Consider the following 12546-nt stretch of genomic DNA (forward strand, 5'->3'; position numbering starts at 1 on the left):
AAGGCTAATTTAAGACGCTTCTAAGAAAAATGCTGAGTTTACAAGCCCAAACAGAAAATGACCACTGTCACAATTCAGCTTAAAAAAATGATTGATTCTTTTCTCTGCCTCATTTCCGTGGTTGGAGCATGTCTGTGGGTGTAAAATCACAGCAGTGACTCTCAACATTGAGTCCTCAGTGTTTACAAGGTCAAGGGCATATGTTAATCACACCAATCAGCGTCATGTTGCTAAACTTCTTTTTGAAGGTAGGGAACAGCACCTCTGAATAGCACTGTTTAACTAAGATATGTCATAAATCACACACATACAAAAAAGGACAAAGCGAGAGAACGTGAAAAGGTTGGTAAAGACCCAGTGCCATAATTTAGAACAAGAATAGAGAAAGATGGGCTACAAATAGGAGGGGAATCATCACTTTCACACCGAAAAGCAATGTAATGGTTGAGATTATTCGGGGGAAGGGAAGATGTTCATTGCATTGTCGCTACTGTTCCTCATCTGACTATCACACTACATTAACGTTAACTTTTTCATACAGGGATTTCTGTTCATTATTTTATTACTCCTTCACTTCGCATGCCATCCTACAGTTTCGATTAGTTGAAGACAGTTGTGCCAATATTGGGAACTGCAGGGATTGTTAAAGTCCTTCTGTTATAATTCTGTGGTGTAGGCTAACACCAGCTGAATCTCCAAAACTACCTATCATTTCCTTATTCCTATTTCACCTGCCATATAATTGTTGCCCAGCTGAATCACGTTTTTAGTCGTGCTTTCTATTTGTTTTTACTGATTTTGTTCAGAAGTTAAAGCATTAGTCTTGCCTCAGAGTTTCGCTCTGAGATGTGAACACACTTTATGATTGGTCTTTAGGGGAGAGAGTGAAGCAAGCAATGGAGAAAAGCACACTGGATTCTTTCATGTTATCCTCTTGCAGCAGTCACTTCTGAGAGACCGCCAAAAACTCTAATCTCAAAAAAAAGGAACATCGACAAGTATCATCAACATAGGTCTGGCTGTGGTAGCACAGGGAGCTGGACAAAATAATTTAATTCAAAATTAACATACATTCAAATATCTGTACCCTACTTGTAGGTAAAAGTGTTAAAGATAGTATCTCAAACAAACAAATTTCTACATTACCGAAATTTCTACTGTTTCATATTTGTAGTGCTATAAAATAACTTCATTTAGTATTTGAAATATTCCACAACAGGTTTAATGTTTTGTGCTATATCTGTTTACAAACAAGAAGGTGAATTTTTGGTAAAAGCTGCTAAATGCTGGGGTAATAACATAATCTAACTTTGACGGACTGATACTAACTTGGTCTTTCAGTTTTGCCCTGCAGTTATAAAAACTGTGTTTCCACAGAATTTAAAACGTCATCGTCATCATTATGTGTCTGAATTTACACATTTTTATTAGGGAAAAGAAAGTGACGCTGAAAACTGTAGACTTACTCTTTGCAATTATATCTATCTCATTCATTTGTCCTGATACCCAAATACAAATGATAGTCGTTATGCACGGTTGAAAATACTGATCAGTCATAATTATTTTTTAATATGGATGGGTGAACTACAAATTAAGCTCTTGAACCTGTAGGTAAGGGAAATGAAATTGCCCTTTAAAATTTTAACCAGAAAATCAATTATATTGGATTAAAGCGGAGCCAGTCACCCAAGGATCAATGGCTCTGAGAGCAGACTTAACTCCAGCACTTTGAAGGTATTAACACAGGGGCAAACAGTTTCTAAGACAACGTCCTTCTACATGTAACGCACTGACACAGAACATATGAACAAAGCAGCCAGATTTCCTCGTGAGAGTGTCATTATGGGGCGGGTGGAACCTCATTGAAGGAGGTGGGATATTTTCTCTGGACTATGAAGAAAAACCAGGGGTCTTTTCCAGCCTGGCACAAGTGTGGTCTGTATTGTATATGTGGGACCAGGGAACAGCTTTAATCATGCTACAAGTTAGGATTAAGGAAGAAAACAAGAAAAGTTAACTTCAGGTGAAATTAAAGACTGAGAAATGATGTGAGTAACGCAAAGACCTTGCCAAAGGTTATTAGCAGGAGTAAAAAGAGTGAAACACTAACAGCGATAACCGACGCACTAGCAAGTGGTGTGCATCTCCATGTAAAATATGTCCCAACTCTCTTTATCACCATTTCCCCTTTAGCCCATGCCACCACGATCTCTCATGGGGACTGATGCCGTGGCCTGCTTCTACCCTTTCCTTCCATCCATTTTCCTCACAGCAGTAAGAGAGAACATGGAAAACGTAAATTAGACCATGCCACTCGTCTGATGCTTTAGAACAAAATCCAAATTCCTCACCATGGCCTTTGCACCATCCTCCTCTCACACCAATTCTCTCCTCAGCCACCACGACTTACTCCTTAACTCCTGAGAAGTTCATTCCCACCGCCTGGAATTCTCTTCCTTCGGATATTCCCAGGGTTCCCTCTTCTGCTTCATCTGGCCTCTCTTCCAATGTAAGGTCCTCAGAGAGGACTTCCATGAGCACCCTACTTGACATAGAAGCCCCCCAAACCAAATTGTTGCCTGATGCCTTACTTCACTTTTTACTTTATTGTATTTATCATTACCTGAAACTTTATATACATACACACACACATACAGACGTATGTGTGTATGCATGCCTGTGTGTGTATATGTAAATTGTTTTTATATATATTTATATACATATTGTTTTTTTATTCTGTCTTCGTTTTTACTCTTTTATTGGCTGCCTCTTGTCTCTTCCACTGAAACATACTCTTACAAAGGCAGAGAACTATTTTTGGTCTCGGTAGTGCTACATTAAGCTAGCTGTAATTATTACTAGTTTTTTACTACTTTTCACCCACTTTATGCTAATTCAGTATAACCTTTTAATTATAATTTAAATTCTATTGAATCTTCCCACAGGGGAAAGGTATTTTCATCTAGAAATTTAAAAAAATGCTGATTTGTTTGATAGTAATGTTGTAAATTGACAAATTACCATTTTGTCTTGTATGTATTATTCTATTAGCTTGTTTGGGGCCCTTTCCTAAGAGTGGTTCACTCTTGCAGTAGAGGTGAAGATGAAAACAGACCCTTATGTGGCCTCTTGACAGCCAACGATGTGCCTCTACCTAAGGCTGCAAGCCTTTTTTTTTTTTTTTTAACGTGAGTCCATCTTTAATATTATCACATTAACCACTTCAATTTGCTCAGTTACCTATGAGTAGAAAGGAGGGAACTGTATAAAGAGATTTTTATTAATAGATGTAACTTTTTTTTCAGAGATCTTTCTTTCTGCCTTTCCTTTTTAATTTTCAGCAACTTTGACTTAAACATAAGAAAGATTTCAGTTTTTAAAACTTTCAAGTAACACAATCATCCTTGAATTTAACACATGTAGGAATGTCAAAAGCCTAACCAACTGCCTCATAAAGATGAAGTCTCTTAGATCTTATTAAAATTATAACACATGACTGATGGCAAAAGACTCAAGTCTGTTCGAACACACAGTTGTGTGTCATAATAGTACTTCTATTCATTACAACTACCTGAAACCAAATTAAGGCTAGGATTCCCATCAGACACAATATATAGCGACTCCATTTCTATGAAGTTAAAATTCATACGAAGAATGAAAGGTCATGCACAGGCAAACTGCAGCAGATTTCACTGAAAAATTCGAGGACTGTTTCAGCCTTCTCAATTTCTAAGAATAGTAAGGCTATTTCCTAGATCCTGACAGATTTGAAATTGCCATACCTTTTCTTGTGGCCATCTCTTATTTTTCGTAACTCAAGAAATATCTATGTCAATTTCCTGACTGAGCTCCTAGCATGTTATTGAAAGAAAAGTTATGTATTTCTTTTCATGATTTCTTTGTGATTTCCATACCCTTAAATAAGCTTCATCCTTTGCAGTGAAAGAGAATAAAACAAGGCTGTTAAGCAAGAGAAGATGTAATGGGGATCTGATGAGAATTTTGTCCTAAAACATAACTCTTACAAGTGCTTGAAATATAACTTCTGATAATTTACAATTTATCCTGCTTGACAGCATTGCTGTGTCCTCATTTACACTAAAATGTATGAAAAGTGATCAAGGCATAATTCCTTGAACTTCATGGTCAATAAGTTCTGTTAAGTAATTAGCAGAGATGTAAAATAAAACAAACACACCCAGAAGGATTCTGCTATCAAGTCTCTAAAATACCAAGTGAATGTATTTAGAAAATAAAGGAACAATGTTTGGATATAAATATGAAGTAGGTGGTCACAAGACATGAGAAAAACAGGGAAAATAAGGGACACCAGAAGAACTGGTGAAACTGGTCAAATCATGGATCCTACACCCTTTGCTCGTGCTTTTTTTTTTTTTTTTTTTTTGCCCCGCTATTGGCCTGTTTTACACAGGGGTCCCTGGTTGGCATAAGCTGGATTTATAAGGAGGGTTCTTCCACTTCCTGGGTAAAAGAGGTAAACATTTCCAATGTTATATTAAAGATATTAATATTAAAGAAAAACTGAAACAAGTCACATAATCTGTAATAATAAGAATGTTTACGTTAAATTTATTCAGTGCTGTAGGTCAATTATATCTCAATAAAATGGGAATGGAATAAAAGAATGCAGGTTTAGGCATCAGTCAAACACAAATTTGAATTTCATTTATTAGGTGGATTCCTGAAGACAGGTCATTTCAGCTCCCTGAAAGTTACCTCGTCTGTAAAACAGAGATAATACCCATTTCACAGGTTGGTTACGAGGAAGTAATAGAACACCTGGCGCAGCCTGGAACATAGGTTCTCAATACACGGTGATTTGGTGGTGGTGTTATCATTATCTTATAGTTGGTGTTACATTTTATTTTGGCCCATCTCTGCACTTACATCATGCAATGAAAGACAAACTCCCTAAAAGCAGGACTTACCCACAAAGAGCTGACTGTTGAGCTGCAGGAGGACATGCCCATCAGCCGGAGCGGGTTGCGTCCTTGGTGAGAGCTGATCCACTTGAACAGATGCCTCTTTCGTGTTCCTCTCAACCCTAACGTGGTGCCACTGGTTGTCGCTGAAGTGAGTGGGTGACTGCACCGAGATTTCAAAAGGCCCATTCCCCACATCGAATGAAAATGTCACGACTGCAGGAGCTGGAAATGTCAGACATGAAGATCGTTCACGTTAGTCCCCGTGGTGGAGAGCTGAGTCTTCAATATACTCAGGAATAGCACCATAGCATCAACGGTCACTAAACATGAAGACAATGGTTTGAACTCTATGGAAGGAACCATTGATGTCGGCACAGAATAGATGTGGAATGAGACAGTAAAATACATTTGTATTTTGGGGAAAAAATGGATTCTAAGAAATTCATCACCAGAGTTAATTTTTCATGGTGATAAAAATGAAAGCTATTTAGCCAGGGCAAGAAAACTAAACAGCATCTGGCATTTTATATAAAAATAATTTTGACAGTGATTCAAAGTTTATTTAATTTCAAAAGCATGCAATATGCATTTGATATCAAAATACTAATAGCAGTCTAAGAGGATATCAAAACAATACATCTGGTTGATTTAATTAAGTAATTTTGAAATTAACTGAGAATTTGGATTTTTAAAAATTTTTAATTTTTTGAATTTAAAAGACTTAAGTTGGTTCTAGAGAAGACTAGTAATTTCCCCAAATTATTATATATGTTAAATATCAAGTAATTTTCTTGCAAAAACGCTATCTTAATATCATAGTTTTTTTCAAAAGGACACAATGAAAAGATTCAGCTGATAAAGTAGAAACATAGTACTTTAAAAATTAGTTAAAGAATTTACTCCTAAATAGAATCCCATAGACTTCTAAGGAAAAGAAGACTTACAGCGTAGCTCTATCCGTATAAAATCAGTAATCCCCAGGTTCTCTAAAAATACCCCAGATGAAGCTGTTGTCTTAAAAAAGAAAGACACGTCTGCACTAAGTTCTCCGTGGAAAGTAGGAAAATGAAGGTATGAAGCCTCAGTATTGAAGGAAGCTGAATTCCAAAATAACCCTGTTTTTTTTTTAAGGGAAAAATAAGAAAGGAAAAAAAATTCATAAAATAAATGACATAATTACATTTTCTTTTCTTTTTTTTTTTTTTGCAGTTTTACTCTTAAAATATTGCTAATTTATACAAACCTGCTTTTCTTTTGGCTGTTAATTATACAGTATACAAGACGTGAAAACATGATTGGAGATTTTACAAGGGTTGAAATTCTGGATTCCTTCCAACATGGGAGAGGAATAACCACTGCAGTAACAGTCTGAAAGTTATATTTCATATAAGAAAAATAACCTGCAGCCTAAATACCAAAGCATTATGATAAGATCTGCCAAACATTAATAGACATTTTTTTATAACTTGAAATTTTAAACACCTACATTACTTTGAATAACAAAAACTCTACAGAAGCTCAAAGTGTTTTTTGTTCTAATACTTCTAACATGCCTTACAGAGTTACACCACCAACTAACTGTTTTCATTAATGGGTTTTGTGATTTTCTAAACTGAGATTGGCAGTCAAAATATTCTCATCTAATTAAAGATCAAGACACTACTTACTCTGTGCTATGCTGATATGCTCATGAAAATGCTCTTTTCATTCAAAACTATCTTTTATTTTGCTTATAACAGTGAAGTAGGAAAAGCGTTCTCAACATTTTTTTAAATGCTCAAAATAAGGAGAAAATGTTTAAAAACTGTAGTATAAAGTAAGACGTCTACAAAAATTATGTGGACTATAAAGTAAATTATAATTTCTGTCCAAATACAACTTCTTATTTTCACCTTCCCATTCATTTTTTTGGTTACATCTACAAGTTTCTACAAGTTTTCTTTTGAAAAAAATATTCTCGGTCTTATAAAAACAAAGCATGGAAAAGAAAATACACATGCAGTGGCATGAAGTGACGGAAGTGAAATCCAACTGGATACACGTGGTTGATGAGAAGCATTATCGGAGAAATGAACTACGCATTGCCGCTGCCACCAGCAAGTTGTCGACACATCAAAAATAAATATACATCTTCAGTTTTAAGCAACAGCCATCATATGTACTCACAACACTGAATGAAATTCTACTAAATTATCTTCCTGGAAGAAAGACGTATTGATCCTCTGAAGTTAGAACACAGGAATTTCAAAACAATGTTTTGTTATGTTAGCAGAGAACAGATACCTCGTTAAGTTAAAAGTCACGAACTTGACTTGGCTTCTATTTGTTCCTTAGATTATGATTTATTTTCTATAAATTCTGGATCCAAACAACCAGTGCTTACATCTATTGTATTTTTTCCTGTATTTCCTATGGACCTGATTCAAAAGTCAATCCTCAGCTCGTATGTGGACAATTTTAGAGCTGAGTTTATTCAGCTGCAAATATACTTAGAGGGCTTTTTTTTCCCCCTACAGCCAAATGAAACTGTATATTTTCTGAGTATGTCAAACTTTGCCCTTATTTCCATTTTACAGCTATTTCTGTGCCTAGACATTTTGCTCTCTACGAAAGACAGCAAGCAAAGCAAAATATCAAGCCAGGGGTAATAACACATTAGTTTTCTTAGAAGTGTTTACCTGACCTATGTTTAGAAGGAATTAGATGCCTTTCTGTTGAAATGTGTGAACATTAAAATAAAGCTGTAGCTTTAAATTATGGAGTATTATTAAATCTTGCTCATCTGGAGTGATTACTAAGAGGAACCCTTAGAATTACTTAAAGATCTAAATTAGATATTATTACTATAAGAACATAATATCCCACTTGTTTCATTTTTATATCACAACTAACCCAATAAAGCATCGTACAGAGGGCTTCCGGGAACGGGCTGAAACAGAGGAACAATTCTTTGAATTGCTATTTTTACAATGAATGCTTCTACAGTAATGAAAACAATTTATTACCTTAGGTAGTTTAAACACTCACACACACATAGAACCACATTTATCTAGTTAGCAAACCTTATTTTACAGACTCACAATAGGTAAAAAAATGAAGTAAGAACACTTTATTGAATTAAGAAATTGCTGCTAATTCACAACAACTATAAAGACAGGAAAGGCCAATATTTCCAAATGATAGCTCAGCTCTTTACAGACTGTGCCAGGAAGCACCCAGGAGGCTCTGGGCTGCCTCTGAGAAAGGAGGGGCAAGAAAGAGGAAGCGGAGCAGAGCCCAGCAGGCAGACACCAGCCAGAAGCGGCGGGTCTTTTGAAGAGAGGATTTCATGGCTGGGGTGGATTAAAAATCCCTCAGCTACGCCTGGAGCAGACCAGAATGCAATCACTTACTATATGAATGCTCTTTATCTTCCCAACAAAATGCCATTTGCAGCAACATGGATGGACCTTGAGATTATCATATGAAGTGAAGTAAGTCAGACAGAGCAAGACAAATATCATATGATATCACTTATATGTAGAATCTAAAAAATGATACAAATGAACTTATTTACAAAACAGAAACAGACGCACAGAAACAGAAAACAAATTTATAGTTACCAAAGGAGAAATGTGGGGTGGGGAGGATAAATTAGGAGTTTGGGATTAACATATACACACTACTATGTATAAAACAGATAATCAACAAGGACCTACTGTATAACACAGGAAACTCTACTCAGTATTCTGTAATAACCTATATGGGAAAAGAATCTGAAGAAGAATAGCTATATATATATATATATATATATGTATGTTAAAAAACCATGATGCATTATTCTAAGTAATTATTACTAATAATTAATAAAAGTAATTAATAGTATATTCTCAATTAAATTCAATATAGGGTACTAGAGATTTGGAAAGATTCTTTCAGGGATACCACTTACTTATTAACTTTCCAGAATTCAAAAGAAATTGTAATGAATAACGGGATCCATATGGTTTTTTACATAGAAAAGGAAGATGTACTAAGTATTTAATTCCATACATAAAGTAAAAAGAGCCCGTATAGGAAAATTAACTTAGTAGAATATTAAGATTACAAGTAATTTTTAAAATATCTGTTTTGCTAAACTTTTATTTATATCATTTATTAATGATAATGATTCTCCTTTTAAAAGTAACAGATTTATAGAGACAGAGAGTAGCTTAGTTGGCTGGGAAGATGGAAGGATTGAAAGATGACAGGGGCTAAGAGGTGAAGAGTTCTTTTTAGGGTAATGAAAATGTTCTAAATTGATTACAGTAATGGTTACACAATGCTATGAATATACTAAAAGTCACTGAATAGTTCACTTTACATGGGTGCATTGCATGGGATGTGAATTATATCTCAATAAAGATGTTTAAAATAGGACAGTATTTGAAAAATCTGTTGTTTTTTAAGACATTGTTTTACTTTTAAAATCAAAATGCATATGACATGCTAAAACTACCTTTCCTTCTTTTTCAAAACCACTTATATGAAGTATGATTGACAAGTGAAAAGCTGTACATATTTAGCGCATACAACCTGATGAGTTTGGTAACACTGCCTTTTTTTTTTTATTTTTAAAAAATTTTATTTGTTTATTTTTGGCGGCTTTGGGTCTTCGTTGCTGTGAGTGGGTTTCCTCTAGTTGCGGCAAGCGGGGGCTACTCTTCACTGTGGTGTGCAGGCTTCTCATTGCGGTGGCTTCTCTTGTTGCGGAGCACGGGCTCTAGGCACGCAGGCTTCAGTAGTTGTGGCACGTGGGCTCAGCAGTTGTGGCTCACGGGCTCTAGAGCACAGGCTCAGTAGTTGTGGCGCACGGGCTTAGTTGCTCCGCGGCATAGTGGGATCTTCCCGGACCAGGGCTCGAACCCGTGTCCCCTGCATTGGCAGGCGGGTTCTTAACCACTGCACCACCAGGGAAGCCCCCAACACTACCTTTCTTAAAAGTGAATAAAATAAAATGAAATACAGAAATGCAAAGGCAAGGGATAGTTTACTAGTCAAATGAATCTTTCTGAGCACTTAATCATTTTAAAAAGCTGGAAATATGGGTTTCTTTAATGAAAACTTTTATTTTGAGATAACTGTAGATTTTCATGCAGTTGTATGAAATAATAAAGTTTCTGTGTACCCTTTACCCAGTTTCCGACAATGATAACTTCTTGCAAAATTGTGGTACAATATCACAACCAGGGCACTGGCATTGATACAGTTAAGATGCAGAACATTTCCATCACTGCAAGTATTCCTTAGGCTTCCCTCTTAAAGCCATACCCTCTTCCATCCTGCCCTCAACCCTTCCTTAACCCTGGCAACCACTAATCAGTTCTCCACTGTCATTTGAAAAATGCTCTACAAATAAAGGCATTTACTAATAAAGGCTAATGCTCAAAGGCATTAGCCTTTGAGACTGACAATTATTTCACTTATAATGACTCTCTGAAGATTCACACAGCTTGTTGTGTATGTCAATAGTTCATTCCTTTTATCTGCTGAGTAGTATTCCATGGCATGGATGTTCCACAATTTATTTAACCATTCACTTGTTGAAACGCATCTGGGTTGTTTCCAGTTTTCAGCCATTAGAAATAAAGCTGCTATGAACATCCACGTACAGGTTTTTGTACAAATGTAAGTTTTCAGTTCTCTGGGATAAATGCCAAGGAGTACAATCACTGAGTTGTATGAGAGTTGCATGCTTGTTTTCTATGAAACTGTCAAGAGTTCCCAGAGTGGCCATATCATTTTACATTGCCACCAGCATGTATGAGTGATCAGTTTCTCCACATACCTACCAGAATTTTGTGTTGTCACTATTTTCTTTTTTAATTTTAGCCATTCTGAAAGGTGTGTAGTGATATCTCATTGTGGTTTTAATATGCGTTTGCCCAGTGGTTAATGACTTTGAGTATTTTTTCAGGTGTTTAATTGCCACCTGTATTCCCTACTTGTTGAAATCTCTCTTCATGTCATTTACCCATCGCGTTCCTGGCTTGCAGATGGTTGCATTCTCACCATGTCCTCACATGGCCTTTCCTCTGTGCACAGGTGGAGAGAGAGAGGGCTCTCTGATGTCTCTTTGTCTTCTTATAAAGACATGAATCCAATCAGATTAGGGACCCATGCTTATGACATCATTTAACTTAAATTATCTCCTTAAAGACCCCACTGCCTAATACAGTCCCATTGGGGGTTAGGGCTTCAACATGTGAATTTTGGGGGTAGGGAACAATTCATTTCATAACATCCATACTTTAATTGGACTGCTGCTTCTTTTTTCATTGTTGACTTTTGAGGGGTCTAGTATCTCTAGATACCGGTCCTTTGTCAATTCTCAGCCCACATCTTACTTAAACCTATCAGCAACAATTAATGATTGATTATTTTCCTCTCTTTGAAATATTCTCTTCATTTGGAGTACAGGATACCAGCATTCATTTGCCTTTCTCATTAGAGGTATCGTTCTCAGTTTCCTTTCTTTCTTCTTCCTCAACTCCCCAACCTATCAGTGTGGGAACGTCTCAAGGCCCTGTCATTATACTACTCCACCCACAAAAACTCTTGCAGGCCATTTCATGGCTTTAAATAGGCTGCTGGCTTATAAATATACAGCTGAAGCCTGGAACTCTCAAACTAACAACTCCACATCTCTATGTGAATGTCTAAGAGCATCTCAGCGTTAATATGTTCAAAAACAGAATTCTTAACACTCCTCTGCAACTCCTTGACCCCAGCAGCAACCTTCTCCATCTCAGTTAGTGCCAATTCCATGCCTCTAATTGACTGTGAGACCAAACACCTTGGTATCATTCTTGACTACTCCTTTTGCAACCTACATCAATCCATCAGCAAATGTGATTGCTTCTCCTTTTGAACAATACACACGTTACCACTATCATCACTGTGCCCATGGTCCAAGCCATCACTATCCCTCAGCTGTTGGTGATATGCTCATCAGCTCTACCCTGTTCAGTCTCACTAAAGCATAAGTTAGACCACACTGCTCCTCCTCCCAAAATTCTCTCCTGTTTTCCATTCTCATTCAGGTTGAAAAATAAAGACCTTTCAAAACCCTCAGTGATCTGACCACCAGTTTCCTCTCTGACTTATACCCTTCTCCTCTTTGCACACTCTGCTCTGAACATACGGGCCATTTTGCTGTTCCATGACCATATCAGCAACAGTCCCATCTCTGCGTGGATACTCTGGCTTTCCCCGCTGTGTAAGGTACTCTTTCACAGATACTCACATGCCATGCTCTCTTATTTCCCTCAGATTTTTATTCAAATGCCACCTTCATAGTGAGCACCTAATAACCATCGTATTTTAAACGCTCAATCCCACCCCAGTCCTCTCTCAGCTGCACTGCCTTCACAATACTTACGAGTGTCCGTCACACCCGATTACTTATTTGTTGTCCATCTCCCCCACCTCAGGAGAACTTGAGCTCCAAGAATGAAGACCTTCTTCTCTATTTATTTTTGCCTATTTCGTTCACTGCTGTTTCTCTCTCTCCCTGTCAGTCTCAATATGGGGAAGACATGGTACAGTGTATGGGCTCAATAAATATTTGTTGAATGAA

At 36.8% G+C, this 12546-nt stretch overlaps 1 protein-coding gene across 7 annotated transcripts in view; it reads right to left on the reverse strand.

The window, feature by feature from the left end:
- CNTNAP4 (contactin associated protein like 4) overlaps positions 1 to 12546 on the reverse strand; it is a 259157-nt gene that overhangs the window by 26565 nt on the left and 220046 nt on the right. For all 7 annotated transcript variants that reach the window (XM_029204811.1, XM_029204816.1, XM_029204835.1 and 4 more), the window contains 2 exons: positions 5891 to 6061; positions 4950 to 5168 (listed from right to left, as the gene is read on the reverse strand). In XM_029204811.1, coding sequence (XP_029060644.1) covers positions 4950 to 5168; positions 5891 to 6061 — 390 coding nt within the window. The remainder of the gene's footprint in view (positions 1 to 4949; positions 5169 to 5890; positions 6062 to 12546) is intronic.

The sequence above is a fragment of the Monodon monoceros genome, unplaced genomic scaffold (genome assembly GCF_005190385.1).
Source record: "Monodon monoceros isolate NGI ecotype Baffin Bay Population unplaced genomic scaffold, NGI_Narwhal_1 Super_Scaffold_10, whole genome shotgun sequence".
NCBI classification, from domain to species: domain Eukaryota; kingdom Metazoa; phylum Chordata; class Mammalia; order Artiodactyla; family Monodontidae; genus Monodon; species Monodon monoceros.